Source organism: Cotesia glomerata, linkage group LG1 (genome assembly GCF_020080835.1).
Source record: "Cotesia glomerata isolate CgM1 linkage group LG1, MPM_Cglom_v2.3, whole genome shotgun sequence".
Classification (NCBI taxonomy): domain Eukaryota; kingdom Metazoa; phylum Arthropoda; class Insecta; order Hymenoptera; family Braconidae; genus Cotesia; species Cotesia glomerata.
In genome coordinates, this window is record NC_058158.1 from 35,141,116 (window position 1) to 35,168,561 (window position 27,446).

Consider the following 27,446-nt stretch of genomic DNA (forward strand, 5'->3'; position numbering starts at 1 on the left):
ATGTCGCGTGTAAGTATCTCAATAATATCACAACAATTTTTTTTAGGTTATCTAGCAGTTATAATTCATAATATACTTAAGTAGCTAGTATAAATTCATGATAATGTACTTGAAAATTTTATTATCAAAAGTGTAATTGTTGCAGTGTGTTTTTATTCTAAGGACATTCGGTCGTATTTTTCATTTCCTAAAGGACAAAGCAAAATGCACCGGCAGCAAAAGCCGTCCAAAGATTAACAAAAAACCGTTGTCATCTGATGAGGGAAGATTCTCATGCAAGTCCAAAGAAAAATAAAGCTAAAAAGTAAATATTTTTTTATTTAATTTATTATATCATATTTTTATGATCCTAAACTAACTGCTGACAATTTTAAGATTTTTTAACAAATTAAATTATTATATAAAAATGATAAATTAAAATGAAACTTAAATTAAGAGAAATCTAATAATTTATAGAATTGTTTTAATAAATAAATTATAGTAAGAAAAATGTTTAAAATCATGAAAATTAAATTAGCTGACTTTAAATTAATTAATCTATATTATTAAGAGAATAAGAAAAATTTTTGTGTCCAAGATAAAATTTAGTCATATGATAAAATCGGTTTTTATAGTGAAATTTAATGTCATTGCAAAGGTCTTGATTTGAATTTGTTTTTTTTCAACTTTTTATATCATTCTAACCGATAGTCAATTTATTATTATAAGTATTTCGGCTGCATTCGATAATTCTCTATCTCTAGATACATAATTAAGAAATGACCTTATATCTTGTGAACTATTGACATGTTTAAAGATATAAGCTCATCTCGACGTTACACTCATCATGACCTTTCATTTGAGTACCCACATCAATTTTTCATATATTTTATATATTTATATATAAAAATATATCAAAGTGCATGTGGGTACTCAAATGAAAGCTCTTGATAAGTGTAACATCGGGATGAGCTTATATATTTAAAAATGTCAATAATTAAGAACTGACATTGCTATCTTGTCAACTAATGATATTTTTAAAGATATAAGCTCATCTCGATGTTACCCTCATCAAGACCTTTCATTTGAGTACCCACATCAATTTTTCATATATTTTATATATTTATATATATAAATATATGAAAAATATAACAAAATGCATGTGGGTACTCAAATGATAGCTCTGATGAGTGTAACATCAGGATGAGCTTATATTTTAAAAATGTCAATAATTAAGAACTGACTTTGCTATCTTGTCAACTAATGGTATTTTTTAAAGATATAAGCTCATCTCGATGTTACACTTATTGATACCTTTCATTTGAGTACCCACATTAATTTTTCACATATTTTATATATTTATGTATATGAATATATGAAAAATATATGAAAATGCATGTGGGTACTCAAATGAAAGCTCTTGATGAGTGTAACATCGGGATGAGCTTATATCTTTAAAAATGTCAATAATTAAGAACTGACTTTGCTATCTTATCAACTAATGATATTTTTAAAGATATAAGCTCATCTCGATGTTACACTCATCAAGACCTTTCATTTGAGTACCCACATCAATTTTTCATATATTTATATATATAAATATATGAAAAATATAACAAAATAAATGTGGGTACTCAAATGATAGCTCTTGATGAGTGTAACATCGGGATGAGCTTATATCTTAAAAAATTACAATAATTAAAAAATAGCTTTATATATTGTGAACTATTACCATTTTTAAAGATATAAACTAATCCCGATATTACACTCATTGAGATCTTTTATTTGAGTACCCACATCAATTTTTCATATATTTATATATATTATAAATATGAATATATGAAAAATATATCAAAATGCATGTGGGTACTCAAATGATAGCTCTTGATGAGTGTTACATCGGGATGAGCTTATATCTTAAAAAATCTCAATAATTAAGAACTGACTTAGCTATCTTGTCAACTAATGATATTTTTGAAGATATAAGCTCATTTCGACATTACTCTCATCGATACCTTTCATTTGAGTACCCACATTAATTTTTCATATATTTTATATATTTATGTATATGAATATATGAAAAATATATGAAAATGCATGTGGGTACTCAAATGAAAGCTCTTGATGTGTGTAACATCGGGATGAGCTTATATCTTTAAAATCGTCAATATTTAAGAAAGTACAGTGCAATTTAAAAAGTCATTATTTAATAAAGCAAAATTTTATTTATTTATAGCTCACAAGTCTCATAGTGACTGCAAGGTTGCTAGTTTGTTTTATTGAAAGATTGTTTTTTAAATAAAATTAAAAGAAAAAATTTTACATGTAGAAAATTAAAAAAATTATCCGTGCAATTTTTAAAAACTATTTTTCTTTCTTTTAATTTATAAAGTTTAATTAATAAAGAAAATTAAAAAATTGTCAATTGTTACTAGCTTCAGTGTCATTAAATTGAATTATTTAAAAATTATCAAAAATCATAAGTGAATTTTTAAAAATAATTTTTTTAATCATAATTGATTAGTTATAATAAAATTTTATGAATCATTTTTCTCGTAGACAAAAAAAACTTCGAACCATATTATATCAGACTCAGACGACGAGGATACGGTGACAAAAAAACCCGTCTCCAAGAGTCCTTCCACGAAGGGGAAGGACAAGGTTAAAGAGAAAGAAAAAGAGCTTAAGCCCGTGACTCTTGACAGTATATTCAGCAAAGAACCAGTCAAACGTAAAAACGCCCCCGCGCCGATTCCCAAAAAATTAAAAGAAACCGAGGCGAGTTTTCACGACGACAAGGAGTTCGAAGCAACCTTGAGCCAGTTGGACACGACAGAAATCGAAACGATATTCCAGAATAAAGATAAGACTAAGGACAAGGAAAAGAAACTGGATCAGCTTAGCGGAAAACGCAAACCTAGTGATAGCGACAATGAAACCTCGCCTAAAAAAATAAAGCTCAGCGAAGATGTTAAAACAGAAAAAGAAAAGTCTAAAGTCAAGGATAAAAATTCCAGCCATTCAAAATTGGAAGTCGAAGTTGACAAAAAGAAGAAACAAAAGAACGACGCTGATGATGTGTACGAAGAAAACATCGCTAAGAAAAAACAGCACGCGGTTGCTTATCAGCAGTACCTCCACAGAGGCGGCGCGAGGAACCCCGGCTCCAAAGAAATTCCCAAGGGAGCCGAAAACTGCTTGGCTGGTTTGAGTTTCGTGGTGACTGGAGTCCTGGAGTCTTTGGAGCGCGAGGAAGTCGATGAGTTGATAAAACAGTACGGAGGTCGTGTGGTTGGAAACTTGTCCAAGAAAACTAATTATCTCGTGGTCGGAGACGCTGCTGGAGAGTCTAAGATGGCCAAGGCGGACTCTTTGCACGTTAAAAAAATTTCTGAAGATGAATTATTGGAGATGATCCGCTCCAGGCCAGCTGGTAAGTCCTCCGCTGTGATTCCTAGTCGCAGCAAGAAGAATAGTAGCTTTAATAAGTCTACAGATGATGAACTCAAACCTTCACCTCCTAAAAAAATTTCTTCTGAGGTCAAACCTAATAAAATTGAAGATGTTGAAATGAAGAGTGTTAATATTAAAGATGAAAATATTTTTAAAGCTCCAATTTCATCCAAAGAAGCTTCAAAATTTGTTGCAAGTTCAGAAAAAGCTTCAACATTTGTTCCAAGTTCGGAAAAATCTTCAACATTTATTGCAAGTTCGGAAAAAGCTTCAACATCAAAACAAGAATTTTTTGGTAATAATCACATAGAAGCTTTGGTAGAAAAATACCGTCCCAAAATGATGAAGCAAATAATTGGCCAGCATACTGATAAAAGTTGCGCCAGAAAATTACAAGCGTGGATTCTTAACTGGCACAAAAATCAAAACGGCAAGGTTAAGCCACCTAAGCCTTCTCCGTGGGCAAAAAACGACGATGGAGCTTTTTATAAAAGCTGCTTTGTTGTCCGGAGCTCCGGGAATTGGAAAGACTACCACTGCCCAGGTGGTCTGCAATGAACTCGGCTACGACTTGGTTGAATTTAACGCGTCAGATACGAGAAGTAAGCGTCTGCTGAAAGAAGAAGTCTCGACCTTGTTGTCTAATACGAGTGTCAAAGGTTACTTCTCGAGTAACAAAGAAGACAAGACTTCTAGGAAGCATGTGTTGCTGATGGATGAGGTTGATGGTATGGCGGGCAATGAAGACCGTGGAGGTCTTCAAGAGCTGATTAATCTTATCAAAGCTGCTGATGTTCCGATTATTTGTATTTGCAATGATCGGAATCATCCCAAGATGAGGACTTTAGCGAATTATACTTTTGATCTGAGGTTCCAGAAGCCTAGACTAGAGCAAATTAGGGGCGCTATGAAGTCGCTGTGTTGCAAGGAAAATATTTCGATCTCTACGGAGAATTTGGATCGGTTGATACAGTCGACAAATTTTGATATAAGACAGGTTATTAATCATCTAGCGATGCTCAAGGGTGAACCTGTGGAGAAAAAGGAGGGAAGGATTTCCGGTGATATTAATAAAGATCTTAAACTTGGACCCTGGGATGTTGTTCGCAAAGTTTTCAGTGCTGAGGAACATAAGAATATGAGCATTCATGATAAGAGTGACTTGTTCTTTCATGATTATAATATTGCTGGGCTTTTTGTGCAGGAGAATTATTTATCGGTCGTGCCTAAAGTTCCCAAGTAAGTTTTTGTGGATAAATTATTTATATAACTAGAAAATCGAGGTGTTTTTGCCAACATGTTTATTGTCGATATTTTAAATGGGAATAATTAAGAAATTACGTTGTATTTTGTGTACGGAAGATGTTTTTAACGATATAAGCTCATCCTGATGTTATGCTCATCGAGACCTTTCATTTGAATACCCACATGAATTTTTTATATATTTTATATATTTTACAAATATGAGAAATATCATATATATATAAAATATATGAAAAAAATCGTGTGCATACTCAAATGAAAGGTCTCGATGAGCGTAACATCAAGATAAGCTTATATCTTAAAAAATGTCAATAATGAAGAAATGACGTTGTATTTTGTCTACTGATGATATTTTTAACGATATAAGCTCATTCCGGAGTTACACTTATTACGACCTTTCATTTGAATACCCACATGAATTTTTTATATATTTTATATATTTCATAAATATGAGAAATATCATATATATAAAATATATGAAAAAATCGTGTGCATACTCAAATGAAAGGTCTCGATGAGCGTAACATCGAGATGAGCTTATATATTAAAAAATGTTATTAATTAAGGAATGACGTTGTATTTTGTCTACTGATGACATTTTTAACGATATAAGCTCATTCCGGAGTTACACTTATTAAGAAGGGTTTACATTTTTCCTCTCTCTCGCCCTCTATTGGACAAACGAAAGTATCTCTGTCATACTTGTACAACAAATGGAATCTTAAATAAATGCATAAATAAATGAAAATTTTCCAAAAAAGCGCTTTGCTCTTCGATAGATAATTAAATTATCTATCGAAGAGCGAAGTGTTTTTTTTCGAAACTTTATCACATACATGAGAAAAACACGTTTGAAAATCAACTATAAACCGCTCTTAAGACTTTTCATTTGAATACCCACATGAATTTTTTATATATTTTATATATTTCATAAATATAAGAAATATCATATATATAAAATATATGGAAAAATTGATGTGGGTATTCAAATGAAAAGTCTCGATGAGTGTAACATCAAGATAAGCTTATATCTTAACAAATGTCAATAATGAAGAAATGACGTTGTATTTTGTCTACTGATGATATTTTTAACGATATAAGCTCATTCCGGAGTTACACTTATTACGACCTTTTATTTGAATACCCACATGAATTTTTTATATATTTTATATATTTCATAAATATGAGAAATATCATATATATAAAATATATGAAAAAATCGTGTGCGTACTCAAATCAAAGATCTCGATGGGCGTATCATCAAGATGAGCTTATATCTTAAAAAATGTTAATAATTAAGGAATGACGTTGTATTTTGTCTACTGATGACATTTTTAACGATATAAGCTCATTCCGGAGTTACACTTATTAAGACCTTTCATTTGAATAGCCACATGAATTTTTGATATATTTTATATATTTCACAAATATGTGAAATATCATATATATAAAATATATGAAAAAAATCGTGTGTGTATTCAAATGAAAGGTCTTGATGAATTTACATCAAGATAAACTTTATATTTTGAAAAATATCAATAACTAAGAAATGACTTTGTGTTTCGTCTATTGATGATATTTTTTAACGATATAAGCTCATTCTGACGTTACGTTACGCACATCGAGACCTTTCATTTGAATAGCCACATGAATTTTTGATATATTTTATATATTTCACAAATATGTGAAATATCATATATATAAAATATATGAAAAAAATCGTGTGTGTATTCAAATGAAAGGTCTTGATGAGCGTCACATCAGGATGAGCTTATATCTTATAAAATGTCAATAATTAAGAAATCACAAATTTGAGAAGGTTAAGAGATCTCTCAAATATGAGAAATAATTAATTTTTTATTACAGAGATCAAATATTGGAAAGAGTTGCAAAATCAGCTGACAGCTTGTCAATGGGAGATCTAGTAGAACGAGCGATCCGTGAAAAAAACGCTTGGTCTTTATTACCAGCTCAAGCTTGCTACTCGTCTGTAATTCCTGGCTCGCTGATGTCCGGGCACATTGGTGCGCAAATAAATTTTCCCAGCTGGCTTGGACGTAATTCCAAGCGCAATAAATTTGATAGAATATTGCAAGAAATTACAGTTCACACGCGACTGGTTACTGGCGCCAGTAAAGAAGCGATTAATATTGATTACCTCAACGCATTGAGAGATAAAATTACTCGGCCGCTGGCGCTCAATGGCACTGAAGGTGTTGATTCTGCTGTTGATGTCATGAATCATTACCATTTACTCAGGTATTTTTTTTTGTACAGAAAAACAGAAAAAACAATTTACTTGAACTAAATAAATAAACGTTAATTTTTTTTTTATTAGAGTAAAAAAATTCTTTAACTAAAAAATTAAATAAATTTGACTTAATTCAAGAGAATTAAACTTTTTAAAATTATTTTTTTGGTTCAAAAAAATTTTTTCTTCATTCAAGTTAATTTTTTTCTTAATTATTATTAATTAATTCTTTTACTGCACTTTGAGGTTTTAAACTTACGTACAAAAAAAATACATAGCAAGTAATTAATTGGAAATTAATTAATTTCAATTAATGTAAGCTAATGTATCCAATTAATTAATTGCTGAATAATATTTCTGTAAAGAATTATATAAGAATTAATTAAAAAAAAAAAAAAATTAATTTTTATTAAAAAATTAATTTTTAAAAAAAAATTAATTTTTATTAAAACATTAATTTTTATTAAAAAATTAATGTTATCAATTTTTGATCTATAGGGAAGATTTAGACGGAATAGTTGAAGTTTCTTTATGGCCAGGTCAGCGTGATCCTTTCCAAGTGATCGATTCTAAAGTAAGAGCGGCATTCACGCGTTCTTATAATAAAAATTCAACCTTGACACCGTTTGCTGCTACGGCGAGTAAGAAAAAAGGCGGTGGTGATTTAACTTCTGAGGATTCGGGATATATGGAAGCTGGGGAAGAAACTATTTCTGACTCTGATAATGACGATGATAGTTTAGAAGCAGATCGCATGGTCAAGGTAATAATTGAAAAGAAAAAAAAAAACATTTAATTGAAAAAAAAATTAATTATTTTTTTTATAAATTTATTTTAGGCGAAAAAAGCTGCTCCAATTAAAGAACCGGCAAAAAGTACCACTAAAAAAACTACCTCAAAAGCTTCGGCGGATAAACCGGCGAGCAGACGCGGCCGAGGTCGTGGAAAATAAAATTTTTAATTATGGCACTGCTCAATTAAAATGAAATTATCAAAAATTTAATAAAGCTGATAATAGTTTCTTTTTTCAATAGTATTATAATATTATTTTAATGATACATAACAACGCTGATTTATTTATACAGAATTAAAAAAATTTTTTCCGAATGAACTTTAAATATTGAATCTCAAGTCAATCGCAAGATCAACTTATGTGTTAATTAAGTAATGTAAAGGTAATATTTTTCCATTTTACTGGAATGTAATGAAGTATTTGTCGGTATTAAATAACGCAATTATTTTCTTTTAAAAATCATGTCTCTTGTTTCTTCTCACAAGCTGAAAAAAAAATATAATTATTTATTATTAAATTATTAATTTTAATCTATATTATTAAGAGAATAAGCAAAATTTTGTCTCTAGAATAGTCATATAATAAAATCGGTTTTTTTTTTTGTGGAATTTAGTGTCATTGCAAAGGTCTTGACTTGAATTTGTGCCTTTTCAAGGTTTCATATCATTCTCATCGATAGTCAATTTATTATGATTAGTATCTAGGCTGCATTCGAAAATACTCTATCTCTAGATACATAATTAAGTAATGACCTTGTATCTTGTGAACTATTGACATATTTAAAGATATAAGCTCATCCTGATGTTACACTCATCAAGACCTTTCATTTGAGTACCCACATCAATTTTTCATATATTTATATATATTAGATATATGTAAATATGGAAAATATATCAAAATGCATGTGGGTACTCAAATGAAAGCTCTTGATGAGGGTAACATCGGGATGAGCTTATATCTTTAAAAATGTCAATAATTAAGAAATGACCTTGTATTTTGTGAACTATTGACATTTTTAAAGATATAAGCTCATCCTGATGTTACACTCATCAAGACCTTTCATTTGAGTACCCACATCAATTTTTCATATATTTATATATATTAGATATATGTAAATATGAAAAATATATCAAAATGCATGTGGGTACTCAAATGAAAGCTCTTGATGAGGGTAACATCGGGATGAGCTTATATCTTGAAAAATGTCAATAATTAAGCAATGACCTTGTATCTTGTGAACTAATGATATTTTTGAAGATATAAAATCATCTCGACATTACATTCATCGAGACCTTTCATTTGAGTACCCACATCAATTTTTCATATATTTATATATTATATATATATGTATATATGAAAAATATATCAAAATGCATGTGGGTACTCAAATGAAAGCTCTTGATGAGGGTAACATCAAGATGAGCTTATATCTTTAGAAACGCCAATAATTAAAAAAGTACAGTGCAATTTAACAAAATTCATTATTTAATAAACCAAAATTTTATTTATTTATAGCTCACAAGTCACGGCAGTCACATAGTGACTGCAAAATTGCTAGTTTGATTTAATTTTTAAATCTTACTTTTTTCGAAATTCTTCCAGCCAATAATCTCATTATTTTTAGCATTTGTTGCTTTAAGCCAATCCATTAGTGGTTTGAAATATTCAAGAAGACCACTTGCATCCATTTTTCTTTGTCCAGTTATTTTTTCCATCGCATCTGGCCACGGTCTTGAAGATCCCAACTCCAACATGGACCTAAAAAATAATGTTTATTTATTAATTGCTTCTATATCAAAATATTTATTTTAAATAAAATAAAATAATTGATAAAAATAAAATATTATTTTTTTGTTTAACTGAATTATGTAATTATTAATAAATATTTTTCATATAAAAATAATCTAAAATTCAGCCAAATAATAAAAATTTTTATTTACTAATTTTAATCAACTAAATAATTAAATAATTTTTATCAATTTTAATTACAGACTAGTATCAAATAAAAATAAAAATAAGACAGTACTTGAATAATTTTCCAGCTTCTTTGCTTCCATAAATATTACACTCGCTCAAAGCTTTAGTTTGTGGATTTTGCGGATCGTACTCTCCAGCTTCAATGCAAAGTGACCTGTGAAACTGGAACTGGACTACAAAGCTGACAAAGTACCGAATGTACTCAACACTCGCGACAATGTGGTACTTCGCGCCTGGATCAAAGTCATCTTCAGTGCGTTTTACCGGAGGAACAATTCCTTGGAACTCTTCAGCAAGTGCCCACCACTCGCAGTTGTAATTATCTGGAGTTATTTTCGACTGGAAGACACCCCAGCGCCATTTGTCCATCATGTAGGCGAATGGCAAGAAGACTACTTTGTCCAAACTATTCAGGTACAAGTGGTTCAGGACAGCTTCTTTGTCTGTAGAAGCATCAGCCAGCAACCCAATCTCTTGGAGATGCTCGGGAGTTGACGCACTTAGTGCTATTGTATCACCCACTGCCTCATGAAATCCTGGATTTGCTCCCTCTTTGAAAACTGTGGGTTGGTTTTTGTACTGCAAGTCGTACTGAATGTGTCCCATTTCGTGGTGAGCTGTACGAAGGTCTTCCATGTTGATACGTGTACACTGCTTTATTCTAAAGTCCTTGCCGTCGTAAAAGTCCCAAGCACTTGCGTGACAAATTAATTCTACGCCTTCGGGTTTTTCTAGAATTGAATTTTGCCAAAATGTATCTGGCATTGGGCTTAAGTTTAGTGATGTGAAGAAATCTTCAGCTACCCGGAATATTTTTGTTGCATTGTAGCCTGAAAAATTTTAATAAAAATTTTTTATTTATTATTATTATTATTATTATTATTATTAGCTATATTATTAAAAGAATAAGAAAAATTTTGTGTTCAGAATAGTCATATGCTCTATCTCTAGATACATAATTAAGAAATGTCCTTGTATCTTGTGAACTATTGACATTTTTAAAGATATAAGCTCATCCTGATGTTACACTCATCGAGACCTTTCATTTGAGTACCCACATTGATTTTTTATATATTTTATATATTTATATATATATTATATATATAAATATATGAAAAATATATCAAAATGCATGTGGGTACTCAAATGAAAGCTCTTGATGAGTGTAACATCAGGATGAGCTTATATCTTAAAAAATGCCAATAATTAAGAACTGATTTTTATATCTTGTCAATTAATGACATTTTTGATGATATAAGCTCATCTCGATATTACACTCATCGAGACCTTTCATTTGAGTACCCACATCAATTTTTCATATATTTTATATATTATATATATGTAAATATGAAAAATATATCAAAATGCATGTGGGTACTCAAATGAAAGCTCTCGATGAGTGTAACATCGGGATGAGCTTATATCTTAAAAAATGTCAATAATTAAGAATTGACCTTGCATCTGGTGAATAATTGAGATTTTTAAAAATGTAAGCTCATCCCAATGTTACACCCACCAAGACCTTTCATTTGAATCCCCACATCAATTTTTCATATATATATTATATATTATATATATATATATATATATATATATATATATATATATATATATATATATGAAAAATATATAAAAATTCATGTGGGTACTCAAATGAAAGCTTTTGATGAGTGTAACATCGGGATGAGCTTATATCTTTAAAAACGTCAATAGTTCAGAAAGTACAGTGCAATTTAACAAAAGTCATTATTCAACAAAGCAAAATTTTATTTATTTACAGTTCTCAATTCATTGCAGTCACATAGTGACTGCAAGGTTGCTAGTTATGATTATTATCATCCTATAATTTACAAAGTAAACAATAATTGTAGAAACTGATAAAATAATAATAATAATATTGAATTATCTATAAATTCAATTCCCAACTCAATTATTGACATCGCTATAGAAATTGAACTTATAATTAATTAAAAAATTTCATTAAAAATCAAAAAACTAATCCTTAGAATAAAAACTTAAAAATAATAATCTCACCTTGTTCAACCATAGCATCAGTAACATCAGGTAATTTCTTCCCCGGATAAGGCGTAGTAAACTCAGCAATATTATTCCAGGTCTGAGCCCACATATTTCCAAGTAAATGTGCTGGAATAGGACCATCCTTAGACACAACATTCTCTCCGTACTTCCGACGAAGTTGACCGCGAACATACGCATGTAGTTCAAGGTACAGCGGTTTTATTTGTTGCCATATCGCCTCTGTAAATTCAATTTCAATCACAATTAGCGGTCACAATAATCATCTAAGAAGACATATAATATAATAATTTAATCCTACAAACTTACCAATTTGCTGAGGAAAATCATCAGCTTCGTACTCTTTCATCCAAAACGCCGCCATGTCAGTATAATTATTCAACCTAGCAATTTCATTGCTCAATTCAACATACTTAATAAAATCTTGTTTGACATTTCTTCCCGACGCGTTCCTCCAAGCATGCCAAACATATTTCAACTCTTCTGGATCCCGACTGCGGATCAATATTTCAGTGAGCTCTGGCTCTAGCGCCAGATTGCAATTACTTTGATTTTTATACTGACATACTTTTGCTGTTGAGTAAGTACTCTGCATTTTGTTTACTACTTCATCATACTGCCTGTATTTCTGGAACAATTTCTTCTTTAGATCCAAATAATTTTAACTTAATTACAACTATACAATTACAATGACAAAAAAAAATTATTTTTTTTCTGTGATAATTTTAAGAATTTTTTTAATAAATAAATTATTCATAAAAAAAAAAATTTTTAAAAAATAAAAAATACAATTTTTTTTTCTATGAAAATTTTAAGAATTTTTTTGACAAATAAATTATGGCAAAAAAAAATTGACATAAAAATTAAAAACTAAAAATGCAATTTTTTAAAAATATATTTTTAACAATTTTTTTTTGTTAAAAAAAATTAAATAATTCTAAAATGAGCGCTAAGTTTGTCAATTTTTTCTCAGTGTATAAAAAAAATCCTTTAACTTACTTCAGGAGACAAAGCGGCAGACCCCGGAGTCGCCAATTCGGCAAACTGTCTCTTAATATTAAAGTCCGAGATATTTCTCCAAGGAAAGGCGTTGACTTCTTTATAAACTTCCCTGACATAATCAGCGACTTGAGCGGATACATTCAACTGAACGGCTAAATTGTGATCTGTGATATTCGATGCGTAATTCCACGCCGCAACTGATACTTTGTAACTCCACTCGCCGTACTCTTTGTTTATTTTGTACAAGAGCTCCTGAGCACGTGCTATGAGTGCGGGATCATCTGCTGGAGACTCGCAATAACAAACTGAAGTTATTGCCAAGGCCGCTAACAAGCGGTACCTGAAAAAATGCGAGTTTTAGATTTAATTGATAGGTAAAATAAGTTAAATAAATACTAGCAACCTTGCAATCACTATGTAACTTGTGAACTATAAATAAATATAATTTTGCATTATTAAATGATGACTTTTGTTAAATTGCACTGTACTTTCTTAAATATTGATATTCTTGAAGGGATATTTATATTCGATAACTCGAATTTTAAGTCAAACTCTATAAGTCGTATAAGAAGTTAGTAAAATATAAAGACGTTTTTCTCCAAAGTATCTAATCTTATAACAATCAAATCTAAATTCCTATAGGAATGTTCAATGCTTCTTATATTCTTGTTTGTATTATATATTTTCTATCTAAGTTATTTTCTTGCAAATCAAGTGTTTTCTTAATTTTTTTGGTCTACTTGCAAATTTTGCAACATCTTTTTAAGTCGAAAACTCGTTAACTCGAAGTTTTTTATCACTTCTTTTGAAGCTCGAGTTATCGAGAGTCAATTACATAAAAATATATAAAATATATGAAAAATTGATTTGGGTACTCAAATGAAAGGTCTCGATGAGTGTAATGTCAGGGTGAGCTTATATCTTTAAAAATGTCAATATTTCACAAGATACAAGGTCATTTCTTAATTATTGACATTTTTTAAGATATAAGCTCATCCTGATGTTACACTCATCGAGAGCTTTTATTTGATTACCCACATGAATTTTGATATATTTTTCATATTTACAAATATATAATATATAAAAATATATGAAAAATTGATGAGGGTACTCAAACAAAAGGTCTCGATGAGTGTAACATCGGGATGAGCTTATTTCTTTAGAAAAATCAATAGTTCACAAGATACAAGGTAATTTTTTAATTATTGACATTTTAGAAGATATAAGCTCATCCCGATGTTACACTCATCGAGAGCTGTCATTTGATTACCCACATGCATTTTGATATATTTTTCATATTTACAAATATATAATATATAAAAATATATGAAAAATTGATGAGGGTACTCAAATGAAAGGTCTCGATGAGTGTAACATCGGGATGAGCTTATTTCTTTAGAAATATCAATAGTTCACAAGATACAAGGTAATTTTTTAATTATTGACATTTTAAAAGATATAAGCTCATCCCGATGTTACACTCATCGAGAGCTTTCATTTGATTACCCACATGCATTATGATATATTTTTCATATTTCCATATATATAATATATAAAAATATATGAAAAATTGATGTGGGTACTCAAATGAAAGGTCTCGATGAGTGTAATGTCAGGGTGAGCTTATATCTTTAAAAATGTCAATATTTCACAAGATACAAGGTCATCTCTTAATTAGTGACAATTTTTAAGATATAAGCTCATCCCGATGTTACACTCATCGAGAGCTTTCATTTGAGTACCCACATGAATTTTGATATATTCATATATATAATATATATGGAATATATGAAAAATTGATGTGGGTACTCAAATGAAAGGTCTCGATGAGTGTAACATCGGGATGAGCTTATTTCTTTAAAAATGTCAATGGTTTACAAGATACAAGGTAAGTTCTTAATTATTATCATTTTTTAAGATATAAGCTCATCCCGATGTTACACTCATCAAGAGCTTTAATTTGAATACCCACATGCATTTTGATATATTTTTCATATATTCATATATATAAATATATGGAATATATGAAAAATTGATGTGGGTACTCAAATGAAAGGTCTCGATGAGTGTAACATCGGGATGAGCTTATCTCTTTAAAAATGTCAATAGTTTACAAGATACAGTCATTTCTTAATTATGTATCTAAAGATAGAGTAATTTCGAATGCAGCCTAAATACTTATCATAATAAATTGAATATCGGTGAGAATGATATAATACCTTGAAAAGACACAAATTCAATTCAAGACCTTTGTAATGACACTAAATTTCACTAAAAAAACCGATTTTATCATATGACTATTTTGGACTCAAAATTTTTCTTATTCTCTCAATAATATAGATAATTTATATTGTATGCATAGCAGTGACCTTCCGAGTTCCGGGGACACTTGTAATTCGTGTTGTGAATTGAAACTAGCAATTAATTGTATTGTATTTTATTGTATTGAATGTTATCATGCGAAAAAATTTTTTCAGCAAAATGATTGCTATTCTGGTGAACGAATTTCCTCTTTGCGGATAATAATGAGTAATTTATCCGGAGATTATTATTTATAGTGTACTTACACGAGTAACATTGCTGTTGCGGTCAATGTGGATATACAAAGTTGAGGTTGAAGCTGTCCAGCTGGACTGGGGTTTCCTCTTGTTAAGCCGGTCTTATAACTTCATCAGGACTGTGGTGTTGGATCCCCCACTTCTTACCCCACCAGGTAGCCTTCGTAATTATTATCAGCTCCGTTGAACCATGCAAATGGTGACAAACTAGAAAATAATTGTTACCTTATTACTTTTATGGGATTTATTTATGTGTCAATAAACTACTCTGTGAAGTCACTTTTTTTATCGCTCGTCATTTTTAATTGAAATTTTTTTTTTAATATTATTATTATTATTATTATTATTATTTTATTTTTATACTTATTTATTAACTAAACTTAGATGATAATCAAAATATTTAATTGCTATTGAGGTTTATTTATTATTTTCAATCATAGAATTTGGTCATATATTTTTACCTTGACTATAAAGATAAAAAGATTGTATTTTTCCATTTAAAAAATTATTTTTTTTTTCAATATAAAAAATTATTTTTTTCAATTTAAAAAATTATTTTTTTTTCAATATATAAAATTATTTTCTTCTACAAGATTAATTTCTAAGTCTCAATTAAAAATTAAAAGTAATTAATTTTTATCATATTGATCGTTTAAGATGTTTTTTTCGTCGAAAAAAAGAATCTATTTTATTGAGTGATTTTTACAATAACAAATTAAAATCGAAAACAAAAATATATTTCAGAAGTGAGATTTTTTTTTTATAAATTAGATTATTCAAATAAATTGAAGCGTAATAAAATATAAAAAAACAAAACTATAAAAGAATATGCGACTATTGAACCTTAAATGTATTAAGTTAACGAACCGGTTAGAATTCCAAATATAATTTTTTATAAACCGGTTTTGTTCAAACGTGTGTATGAATAAATATATAACTTTATTTTTATGTTGAATAAAAAATACATCGATACGGCGATGTAATATCTGAGAGCAAAGTTCCGACTCATCTATATTATTAATAGAATAAGAAAAATTTTATGTCCAAAATAATCACATGATTAAATCGGTTTTGTTAGTGAAATTTAGTGTCATTGCAAAGGTCTTGACTTGAATTTGTGCCTTTTCAAGGTTCCATATAATTCTCACCAATAGTCAATTTATTATGATATTTAGGCTGCATTCGAAAATGCTTATATCTAGATACATAAATAAGAAATAACCTTGTATCTTGTGAATTATTGACATTTTTAAAGATATAAGCTCACCCTGACATTACACTCATCGAGACCTTTCATTTGAGTACCCACATCAATTTTTCATAAATTTTTATATATTACATACATGTAAATATGAAAAATATATCAAAATGCATGTAGGTACTTAAATGAAAGCTCTTGATGAGTGTAACATCGGGATGAGCTTATATCTTAAAAAATGTCAATAATTAAGAACTGACTTTGCTATCTTGTCAATCAATGATATTTTTGAAGATATAAGCTCATCTCGATGTTACACTTATTGATACCTTTCATTTGAGTACCCACATCAATTTTTCATATATTTTATATATTTATATATATAAATATATGAAAAATATAACAAAATGCATGTGGGTACTCAAATGAAAGCTCTTGATGAGTGTAACATCGGGATGAGCTTATATCTTAAAAAATGTCAATAATTAAGAACTGACTTTGCTATCTTGTCAACTATTGACATTTTTAAAGATATAAGCTCACCCCGACATTACACTCATCGAGACCTTTCATTTGAGTCCCCACATCAATTTTTCATATATTTTTATATATTACATATATTTAAATATGAAAAATATATCAAAATGCATGTAGGTACTTAAATGAAAGCTGTTGATGAGTGTAACATCGGGATGAGCTTATATCTTAAAAAATGTCAATAATTAAGAACTGACTTTGCTATCTTGTCAACTAATGATATTTTTAAAGATATAAGCTCATCTCGATGTTACACTCGTCAAGAGCTTTCATTTGAGTACCCACATCAATTTTTCATATATTTATATGTATTATATATATATGTAAATATGAAAAATATATCAAAATGCATGTGGGTACTCAAATGAAAGCTCTTGATGTGTGTAACAACGGGATGAGCTTATATCTTAAAAAATGTCAATAATTAAGAACTGACTTGGCTATTTTATCATCTAATAATATTTTTAAAGATATAAGCTCACTCCGACATTATACTCATCGAAACTTTTCATTCGAGTACCCACATCAATTTTTCATATATTTATATATATGTATAAATGAAAAATATATAAAAATGAATGTGGGTACTCAAATGAAAGCTCTTGATGAGTGTAACATCGAGATGAGCTTATATCTTAAAAAACGTCAATAGTTAAGAAAATACAGTGCAATTTAACGAAAGTCATTATTTAATAAAGCAAAAATTTTATTTATTTATAGTTCACAAGTCACATAGTGACTGCAAAGTTGCTAGTCTTTTATTAATTTGAAAAAAATAGATAATATTTATTTTTTTTTCAATTTTTTTTCTATTCCAATAGATAAGATTATTAACAATCAATAAAAATTGAGATCGTTATTTATTAGAAGAAGTTCTGATCTACATTCTATCCACGTAGAACGTATCATAACTTTTAGAATAACGCAGATGTTTAATCTTCAGCGGCCGTGGCAGAAATATCTTCTTCAAGACAAAATAAATCCAGACCCTCGACTTATTTGGTCATGATTATGTTTGTTTAAATATAAGATTGATAAATAAATAAGCGAGGTGAGATTATAAATAAGCAACTTTAAATTTAAGTAATTGACTATTTAGAATTTTTATTTTAATTTTACATGGGGTAGTGTTATAATAGTAATAATTATTATAATTTTATAGAGGAATGTTAAGAAGAAATAGGAACAGTCGGAAATAAAATAATGAAAGAATAAAGTGTAGAAAATGTAAACTTATTTTCGGGCTAATTATAACTTAAAACTAAACGAGAAATGAGGGTGGGATGTGCATAACTTTCAATCAACAAAATAGATATGATGGTAAAAGATAGAGGAGGAGAAGATGAAGAGACTGAAGACAGCGGCAGGGCCGTCCAAAGACGGACTGAGAAAAGTAACAACAACTTACCGTCACTACGAATGCACTACTTATACAAATGTAATATTTTCGAGCTTTTTGCGCTACTGGGCGTGGGCAGAAGCTGCGTGGGCAGATTGTTGGCCACCCCTGGAGACTCGTCGTGCCCATCTTCGGTAACGGCGGCACGAGACCCACCTACGATATATCTGCGAGTGTCAGAGCTTCCAGAGCTCATCCGCATCTCAGACGCGAGTTTGTTCACTTCTTACCCTCTTTCTACGGTTAGTACTGCTCGTTTTTCTTCTAAGTACTTTTGCTACTAGAATCTTTTAATCATTTTTATATTAATTCATGTATTATTATTTTATTTTCAAATTTTATTCGAGTTAGTTGAGAAAATAATTATTTGATTTTTTAAAGAAATTTTTAAAAAAGGTGATGGGAATTGTAAAGTTTTAGTGGTGGAGCTTTTTACTATTAATGTGCTGTGGAAATTGAATTAAGTGAATTAAAAAAATAATTTTGTGAAGTAAATTTACTTATTGATTATAATTGTGGATTTTTTTGAGTAAAAGTCACTTTTTTTTTATAAAATTAGATAAAGAAAACAAATAGTTGGATTAGATAATTTTTAAAGATTAAATAGAGTTTGGGATTGTAATTTGATAGGATAGAACAAATTTTGGATGAAAGAAGAAAACTAATTGGTAATTTTTTAATTGCAGATAAATAAACAAGCTTCAAGATGTGTGACGATGATGTAGCGGCTTTGGTTGTGGACAATGGATCCGGTATGTGCAAGGCCGGTTTCGCCGGAGACGATGCTCCACGAGCTGTCTTCCCCAGCATTGTTGGTCGCCCAAGACATCAGGTAATTTATAATTTACTATTTTATATTTTACACAGCCGAGCTTGGACTAAAAGAAACTTTTGTTTGATTACTAGGGTGTGATGGTGGGTATGGGTCAAAAAGACTCGTACGTCGGTGATGAAGCCCAGAGCAAGAGAGGTATCCTCACCTTGAAATACCCGATCGAGCACGGTATCATCACCAACTGGGATGACATGGAGAAGATCTGGCATCACACTTTCTACAATGAACTCCGTGTCGCCCCGGAAGAACACCCAGTTCTTCTCACTGAGGCTCCACTCAACCCAAAGGCCAACCGTGAAAAGATGACCCAGATCATGTTTGAAACCTTCAACAGCCCAGCCATGTACGTCGCCATCCAGGCTGTGCTTTCTCTGTACGCTTCTGGTCGTACCACCGGTATTGTGTTGGACTCTGGTGATGGTGTCTCTCACACAGTACCAATCTACGAAGGTTACGCTCTTCCCCATGCCATCCTCCGTTTGGACTTGGCTGGTCGCGACTTGACCGACTACCTCATGAAGATCCTCACCGAGAGAGGATACTCCTTCACCACCACCGCCGAGCGAGAAATCGTTCGTGACATCAAGGAGAAACTCTGCTACGTCGCCCTGGACTTTGAGCAGGAAATGGCCACCGCAGCGGCCTCCACCTCCCTCGAGAAGAGCTACGAGCTTCCCGACGGTCAAGTCATCACCATCGGTAACGAGAGGTTCCGTTGTCCCGAGGCCCTCTTCCAGCCGTCCTTCTTGGGTATGGAATCTTGCGGAATCCACGAGACCGTCTACAACTCCATCATGAAGTGTGACGTCGACATCCGTAAAGACTTGTACGCCAACAACGTCCTCTCCGGAGGTACCACCATGTACCCAGGTATTGCTGACCGTATGCAGAAAGAAATCACCGCCCTCGCCCCATCAACCATCAAGATCAAGATCATCGCACCCCCTGAGAGGAAATACTCCGTATGGATCGGAGGTTCCATCCTCGCCTCTCTGTCCACCTTCCAACAGATGTGGATCTCCAAGCAAGAATACGACGAATCCGGTCCCGGAATCGTCCACCGCAAGTGCTTCTAAGATGTTTAATCTCCATACCATCTCAACAGTCCATCGGGCTCACGGACAATAACAATCTACAAACCAAAGTACTACCGTCCGATGGCATTGTAATCACAATAGACCTCGTCCAATGTCAACGATCCACTCGTCAGCCCACGTACAATCATAAAGATATCATCTCACCATCCTGAGTCATCGTATTGCCAGCAATCACCTTCCTCCAACATCTCTCCAATTATCCTTACCTTCAACCTTGTGTCCGCGTCTCGTTCTCATGCGTTTCATGCTCCGCGCGCCACAGCGAGCATTGGGCCCGAACGACCTCCACAACACTTAGTATTTGAAGGGCGAGTACACGGACACCTAGTCAAATCGAGGACGGCGAACAGAAGCCTGCGTTTTCCGTCACAGCGCAGTACCACAGTCTAGTCCGCTCACCTCCACCTCCCGACGTTGCACCCTTGTATCTCTTGCTCTTATCATCCACCTCCAGGACGTCCTCTTCAGTCGCTCCAGTCACCCAGGAATCCGGGACATATTTCGTCGACCCAACAACTATCACGAAACGGCTCACCTGGGTCCACCCCGCGACTTTTAAAAAACCTATCAAGAAATTCCAAAGGCGCATCGTCTCTCCCCGACTTTTGGTACCGCGGCGCTTCTTATCTGTAACGCAAGACACTTCCACCTGTTCTTCGTCTGATCTTGGAATACAATACTCGACCAAAAATTATATCTCTAAGAATCTATATCTTAAAATAATGAATTAACCATCACTCTGTACAACTATTAAATCTCTTATAATACTACTTATAATATTATTATTATATTAATATTAATATTACTATTATATTTATGTATGTCTACAATAAAATACTATTATTTATTTTGTAAATACTATACATTATATTATTATTATAATTATTATCATTATTATATTATTATATAATGTCAATTTATTCGCCAGCCAAAATATAAATCTAAATTATATAAATCACCGTGATTTTTTTTTTCCTCCTCCTACTTTAACTATTTTTATTCTACATCGCTTAAAATTATACTTAAAAGTCTCCTCCTCGTTGGTCTTCTCGTTTTTATTTTTGGAAATCGTCGTCCCGTACTTCTATTTATTTTTCTTCTCTACTCTGCACGTTCCTTTTTTATTAAAACTATTCATTGATTACGAAAACAATCTATTAATACTTACAACTAGGTCATACAAAAATATTTCATTTTTTTTTTTCATTCGAAATTTTTAAAATTAACCAATACAAATTTATTTATATTTTTTACTTAATTATTAATAAAGATCTCTTATTTAATGTAACAATTTTTGAAGAAATAAATATTAATTTTAATAGTAAAATTATGAGTATTACATAAATTTCATGAAAGCAATTGAAACTATATTAATCGTATGAGTAACATTGCAATTCGTTGGATGTTGGATAAACTTGGTAGAGCACCGAGTATGACTCGGTATGGCGAGATCAACTGACAGTACGCGGCTCTGTACTGTTTCAATAAAATAAAACGAGCCATCAAGTTAAAATTACTACTCTGTTGTGACGTCTGCCTACCTGTCCGACCTTGCGCCGTTGTTTACATATATCACGCTGTGTTGTTACCTCTTCAAGATGCGAAATGTATATATTTTAATTTACAATTTTTTTTTTTTTTATTTGATCGATCTATTTATTTTTAGACAGAATTTAAATAGACGCAGCTTTAAAAAATTTACACTGTGAAAATAAATAAAAATTTATGACAAATTTTTGACTTATTTATTATTTATGTTTTTATTAATTGTTGACAAAAAAATGTTTTTTTTTTTTTTGAAAAATTTTACAGAAAAATAATGACAGAATTTAGAAAACACTTGACAATTTTTTTTTTTTTTTAAATAAACTAGGTTCAAAAAATTGCATTTATAATTTTTTAAAGTTTCTAAAAATAAAATTTTTTAAATGAAATTTTCTTGTTAATAAAATTCAAAAAATTATCAGAAGTTTCTCAATTTAATAAATATTATTAAAAATATGACAAGTACTCACATCTATAAATGTTGACAAGTAGTTTTTGTTTACTAAATTATTATCTAAAAATTATTTTTATTTTTTTCAAGGACTTGATTTTATCTATTGTTGACAGTTTGTGTTTCTGAAACTGAAATTGCCGGCGCCGCTACCTAAAAAGGACAATAAAAATTCCCTGAAGATTAGCGTTGCGCAATTATTTGGCAATGAAAATTTAAACAAATCTTTAATTAGTAACTCACCTTGTTTCATAATTGAGTTTCTTCATAACTGATTTGAGTTGTATAGGATGTTGGAACATCGGCGATGATTGATTTAGAGGTATATGATAAAATAATTCATTTGAATTATTTTATATGCTGTAAAGAATTTTTTTAATGTTAAAGTTTATAGAATTTTTTTTAAATTTTCCAATCGTAAAACACTCTTTGATACTTCGTGCAATTTTAAGCAGAATAATAATAATTGATAGTAATATTTACTGATTCTTAAAAAGACAGTAATTTTATTAATTTTGAGTTTTTAAGTATTAAAATTTTTATATGTGGTTATTTAGGTTCTTTTTGTGTAATTTTTGCAACTAAAATTATCCTTTGAAATTTTAATTTTTACAAAATTCTTAATCAAAAATTAATCTATAAATACAATAACATTTTTATTATTGATAATTATTTTAAATTTTCAATAATTAAAATCAAATATTAAAAATTTACTAAATTTATTAATTTAATTTATTTAATTGATTAAATAAACTTATTAATTTAAAAAAATAAAAAATGTCAAATTTTTTTATCTTGTTCTATTTTTAATCATCAATTACTTTTCATGTACTTATTAATATTTTAATATTAATTTTCTTGTATAATTTTTTTCAAACTTATTAAAATTTAAAAATAGATCATTTTTCGAGTAATGACTATATTGAGTATCATAAAATTGAGAATTATAAGCAGCAAAAATAATTAAGTTGCACAGTAAAAAATTTTGCGTCATTGCGTCAAAAAACTTAGTGTTAAAAATTTTTGTGTTAAATAATTAACACTTTTATGTGTAAATTTAACATTTATTCTGTTAAATCAACACAAAAAAGTGTTAAATATTTAACATAAAATTTTATAACACAAAATTTTTTGATGTAATGACGCAAAATTTTTTACTGTGTGGTAAAAAAAGAATGAAAATTAATTTAGCAGATATTTAATAATTTTCAGAACTTTTTTTAACAATTAAATTATGGCAAAAAAAATTGACATGTAGAAATTAAAAAAAATAAAAAATGCAATTTTTTAAAAATAATTTTTTAGAATTAATTTAATTGTTTAATAAAATTATAAATTTGTCACGTTACAACTAACTTTAATGTCATAAAAAAATAAAAAAATTTATAATCTTTGAAGCAATTATTAACTATAAATATTTTTTCGGCTACTTTAGATCAGAGCTTTAAAAAAAATAGAGCAAGATGGTGCAACGATGTTAAAAAATGTGAGCCATGGAACTGGATTCGGGATAATGATAATTAAAAATAGACGTTCATTGGATTGAGTGTCGATGTAGAATTTAGGTAAAGAAGAAAAGCTCTATAGAGAAAGCATTGCGTACTTCGGGTGTATGATGAAAAATAAAGTTGGATAATCCAGGAGGATGGGGTCGCCTAGTTCGGAGAGCATCGCGGCGCATCGTGATACACGCCTTTTTCGTGCCTGTCGGGTGAATTTTGATGTACGGAAATGCGGGGGCGGCTGGACGAGAGCATATATTCGACGTCGCGACGCTCTTCACCACAGACGCCACCACACTCTGTTCTGTGTACGGTACGTATTCCTGGAAAATTTTTCCGATTATAAAATTATATTTTCACGCGTTCGTTTTTTGATTTATAAAAAAAAAATTAAATTTTTTTTTTTAATTCAATGAAATTGATTAATTGAGTTTTGGAAAGAATCGGAGGAAAGAAAATTAGCAGCGCGTTTGATGTGAGTAATTTGAAATAGATTTGGCAGGCGTCTTTGTAGTGAGCAAGTGAAAAAAAATCTGAAGAATTCGCGGAGTTGGGTGGAGCTGATGGTTCTAGTTCGTAGAAGTTCGGAGAGTAAATAAATAGTTGGAAGTAGAATAAAAATAAAGAGGAAGTTGGAAACGGAGGTTAAAATGGTGTGACGAGTTATGACTAATAGCGGAAAAAGCTAAAGTTGAGTCAGGCGAGATATAGAGTTGGGCGGAGGGTCTTTGGCCGAATTGGGAATCTCTTGATCGTTTTGCAGAAGCATAATTTTGGCACGCGAGTCGTTATAACTAAACTGTTAGAAGCATGTAGAGAAGTCAGTGATGATAGCATATAGAGAGTACCGAGCGAGGTTGGTGGTTGCTCGGCTCAGCGGTGTCGGAGGGGTTCATAATCTCCGCTGCTTGAACTTATAGGGAGCGTCCGCGCTTCGGCTAAACATAGATCACGCTCACCAAAAATAGGATTGCACGCGTTGCGGGCACTCCTTGCCATCGGCAGCTTACGGTTTATAGGCAACTGGGTCAATTCTTCGGTTCATCTGTAACAAATGACACGAAATTTATTTCAATTAATTATTATTCTATGACAACTCGGGGTTGTGAAATTTATTATCTTCGTCTAACACCGATATATTAAATGCATTATATATGAACATGATGAGCTAGAGACTAATTTAGGTTCTTTGTTTTTTGCCAGAATTTGAATACACCAAAGCATCAAAATGTGTGACGACGAAGTAGCAGCGTTGGTTGTGGACAATGGATCCGGTATGTGCAAGGCCGGTTTCGCTGGAGACGATGCTCCACGAGCTGTCTTCCCCAGCATTGTTGGTCGCCCAAGACATCAGGTAATTTATAATTTACTATTTTTTAATTTACACAGCCGAGCTTGGACTAAAAGAAACTTTTGTTTGATTACTAGGGTGTGATGGTGGGTATGGGTCAAAAAGACTCGTACGTCGGTGATGAAGCCCAGAGCAAGAGAGGTATCCTCACCTTGAAATACCCGATCGAGCACGGTATCATCACCAACTGGGATGACATGGAGAAGATCTGGCATCACACTTTCTACAATGAACTCCGTGTCGCCCCGGAAGAACACCCAGTTCTTCTCACTGAGGCTCCACTCAACCCAAAGGCCAACCGTGAAAAGATGACCCAGATCATGTTTGAAACCTTCAACAGCCCAGCCATGTACGTCGCCATCCAGGCTGTGCTTTCTCTGTACGCTTCTGGTCGTACCACCGGTATTGTGTTGGACTCTGGTGATGGTGTCTCTCACACAGTACCAATCTACGAAGGTTACGCTCTTCCCCATGCCATCCTCCGTTTGGACTTGGCTGGTCGCGACTTGACCGACTACCTCATGAAGATCCTCACCGAGAGAGGATACTCCTTCACCACCACCGCCGAGCGAGAAATCGTTCGTGACATCAAGGAGAAGCTCTGCTACGTCGCCCTGGACTTTGAGCAGGAAATGGCCACCGCAGCGGCCTCCACCTCCCTCGAGAAGAGCTACGAGCTTCCCGACGGTCAAGTTATCACCATCGGTAACGAGAGGTTCCGTTGTCCCGAGGCCCTCTTCCAGCCGTCCTTCTTGGGTATGGAATCTTGCGGAATTCACGAGACCGTCTACAACTCCATCATGAAGTGTGACGTCGACATCCGTAAAGACTTGTACGCCAACAACGTCCTCTCCGGAGGTACCACCATGTACCCAGGTATTGCTGACCGTATGCAGAAAGAAATCACCGCCCTCGCCCCATCAACCATCAAGATCAAGATCATCGCACCCCCTGAGAGGAAATACTCCGTATGGATCGGAGGTTCCATCCTCGCCTCTCTGTCCACCTTCCAACAGATGTGGATCTCCAAGCAGGAGTACGACGAATCCGGTCCCGGAATTGTTCACCGCAAGTGCTTCTAAGATGTTTAATTCAGAAATTTTTATTATTAAAATTAAACCATTACTTCGATTACATTTTCAAAATAAGCAACGTGTTTATCGTAAACCGCTTGGTCACATATATACCACGTACGACGCTACATTACTTGTTTCTCAGGTATGAAGCTAGTTTCGTGGCAATAGTTGTCATTCGAGCACAAATATCATCTTTTGTATATACATAAGTCAACATCTTATGCAATAAATACTGTCTTATTTTACAGCCGTCAATTCACATTCATTTCGGATATCCCTACACACAACCATCTAATTCTAATTCTAAGCTAATTAAATTTAATTAAGTTCCTCAATGCATACTTATTTTTATTTCAGCGATTCAACAATCGAGTTTTATTCAACAGAGCCGCAACTGCCTGGCATTAATCATTGCAATCCGTCTGCTCAATAACTTCCTACAAAAATATTTTATTATTCACACAGGAATCAAACTTTTGGTTACATAATTCCTTTTTTTAACAATTATACATTACAATTACATAAGCTTTAATTTATATTTAAATGAAACATTAAAACCAAAAGTTTGATTCCTTAAATTACTTCAAAACAAGCAAATTAATGAATGATAATGATCAATTAAAAATAATAAAAAATAAACCCACAATCTAACTCATCCAGCCGGTGAGTTTTGTTGCAAGCTTTAAAAAGTAACTTAAAAATTATTTGTAACAGAGAATTTTTTGTCCGGTTAGGCATTATCGTGTACATGGGGTTTGGAGAGAGTTTTTAAGGGTCACACAGTGCTACTGGCATTTACCATGTGCTTGGCTCGTTATTCTCCTCGTACTTCTTCGTGGGGTGTCCCGGTTCTTCATCTTCACCAGCAAAACTTTCCAGATGTGGATAAGATCTCAGCCCACCAAGGGAATTCCAGTGAGTCGACACCAACACGTCCCTTAACTTATTATCTTTGTCCATTTTTTTTCTTTTTAATTTATTAAAAAAATCAATTTAATCGAACACTAAATTAATAAGCCGATTTTTTAAATTCTGAACGAGAAAAATTGAATGAAATTTTTTTTACAAAAAAAAAATAAATTTTTCTGAACGCGCAAAAAATATAAAATTAAAAAAAAACTGATTAATTTTTCTATAAAATA

General features: G+C 31.5%; 4 protein-coding genes across 5 annotated transcripts; 3 read left to right on the top strand and 1 right to left on the bottom strand.

Moving 5' to 3' along the window:
* LOC123275234 (replication factor C subunit 1-like) lies at positions 1-8,201 on the top strand. The gene is given in 6 exon segments (XM_044743208.1): positions 1-9; positions 2,539-3,921; positions 3,923-4,671; positions 6,562-6,954; positions 7,445-7,709; positions 7,785-8,201. Coding segments are annotated over 6 exon segments (2,913 nt in total). The 3' UTR covers positions 7,899-8,201.
* LOC123268254 (angiotensin-converting enzyme-like) lies at positions 8,190-27,273 on the bottom strand. Of its 2 annotated transcripts, XM_044733195.1 has the most exons (11): positions 27,104-27,273; positions 24,726-24,922; positions 22,619-22,735; positions 22,395-22,528; positions 15,323-15,520; positions 12,753-13,095; positions 12,063-12,381; positions 11,751-11,975; positions 9,766-10,546; positions 9,322-9,497; positions 8,190-8,224 (listed from the first exon to the last, which is right to left on the bottom strand). In XM_044733195.1, exons 5-11 carry the CDS (start codon positions 15,331-15,333, stop codon positions 8,199-8,201), a joined length of 1,881 nt encoding a protein of 626 aa, XP_044589130.1. In that variant the 5' UTR covers positions 15,334-15,520; positions 22,395-22,528; positions 22,619-22,735; positions 24,726-24,922; positions 27,104-27,273; the 3' UTR covers positions 8,190-8,198. The 2 variants fall into 2 exon arrangements, with proteins under 2 accessions (XP_044589130.1, XP_044589120.1); XM_044733185.1 differs by lacking the exons at positions 24,726-24,922; positions 27,104-27,273 and adding an exon at positions 23,979-24,113.
* Positions 18,562-21,149, top strand: LOC123268280 (actin, muscle-like). Its single transcript, XM_044733233.1, has 3 exons — positions 18,562-18,689; positions 19,134-19,279; positions 19,354-21,149. The coding sequence occupies exons 2-3, from the start codon at positions 19,154-19,156 to the stop codon at positions 20,356-20,358; spliced, it is 1,131 nt and encodes a 376-aa protein (XP_044589168.1). The 5' UTR covers positions 18,562-18,689; positions 19,134-19,153; the 3' UTR covers positions 20,359-21,149.
* Positions 24,054-26,549, top strand: LOC123268272 (actin, clone 205-like). The gene is made up of 3 exons (XM_044733220.1): positions 24,054-24,190; positions 25,081-25,231; positions 25,306-26,549. Exons 2-3 carry the CDS (start codon positions 25,106-25,108, stop codon positions 26,308-26,310), a joined length of 1,131 nt encoding a protein of 376 aa, XP_044589155.1. The 5' UTR covers positions 24,054-24,190; positions 25,081-25,105; the 3' UTR covers positions 26,311-26,549.
* Positions 27,274-27,446: the final 173 nt, after the last annotated feature.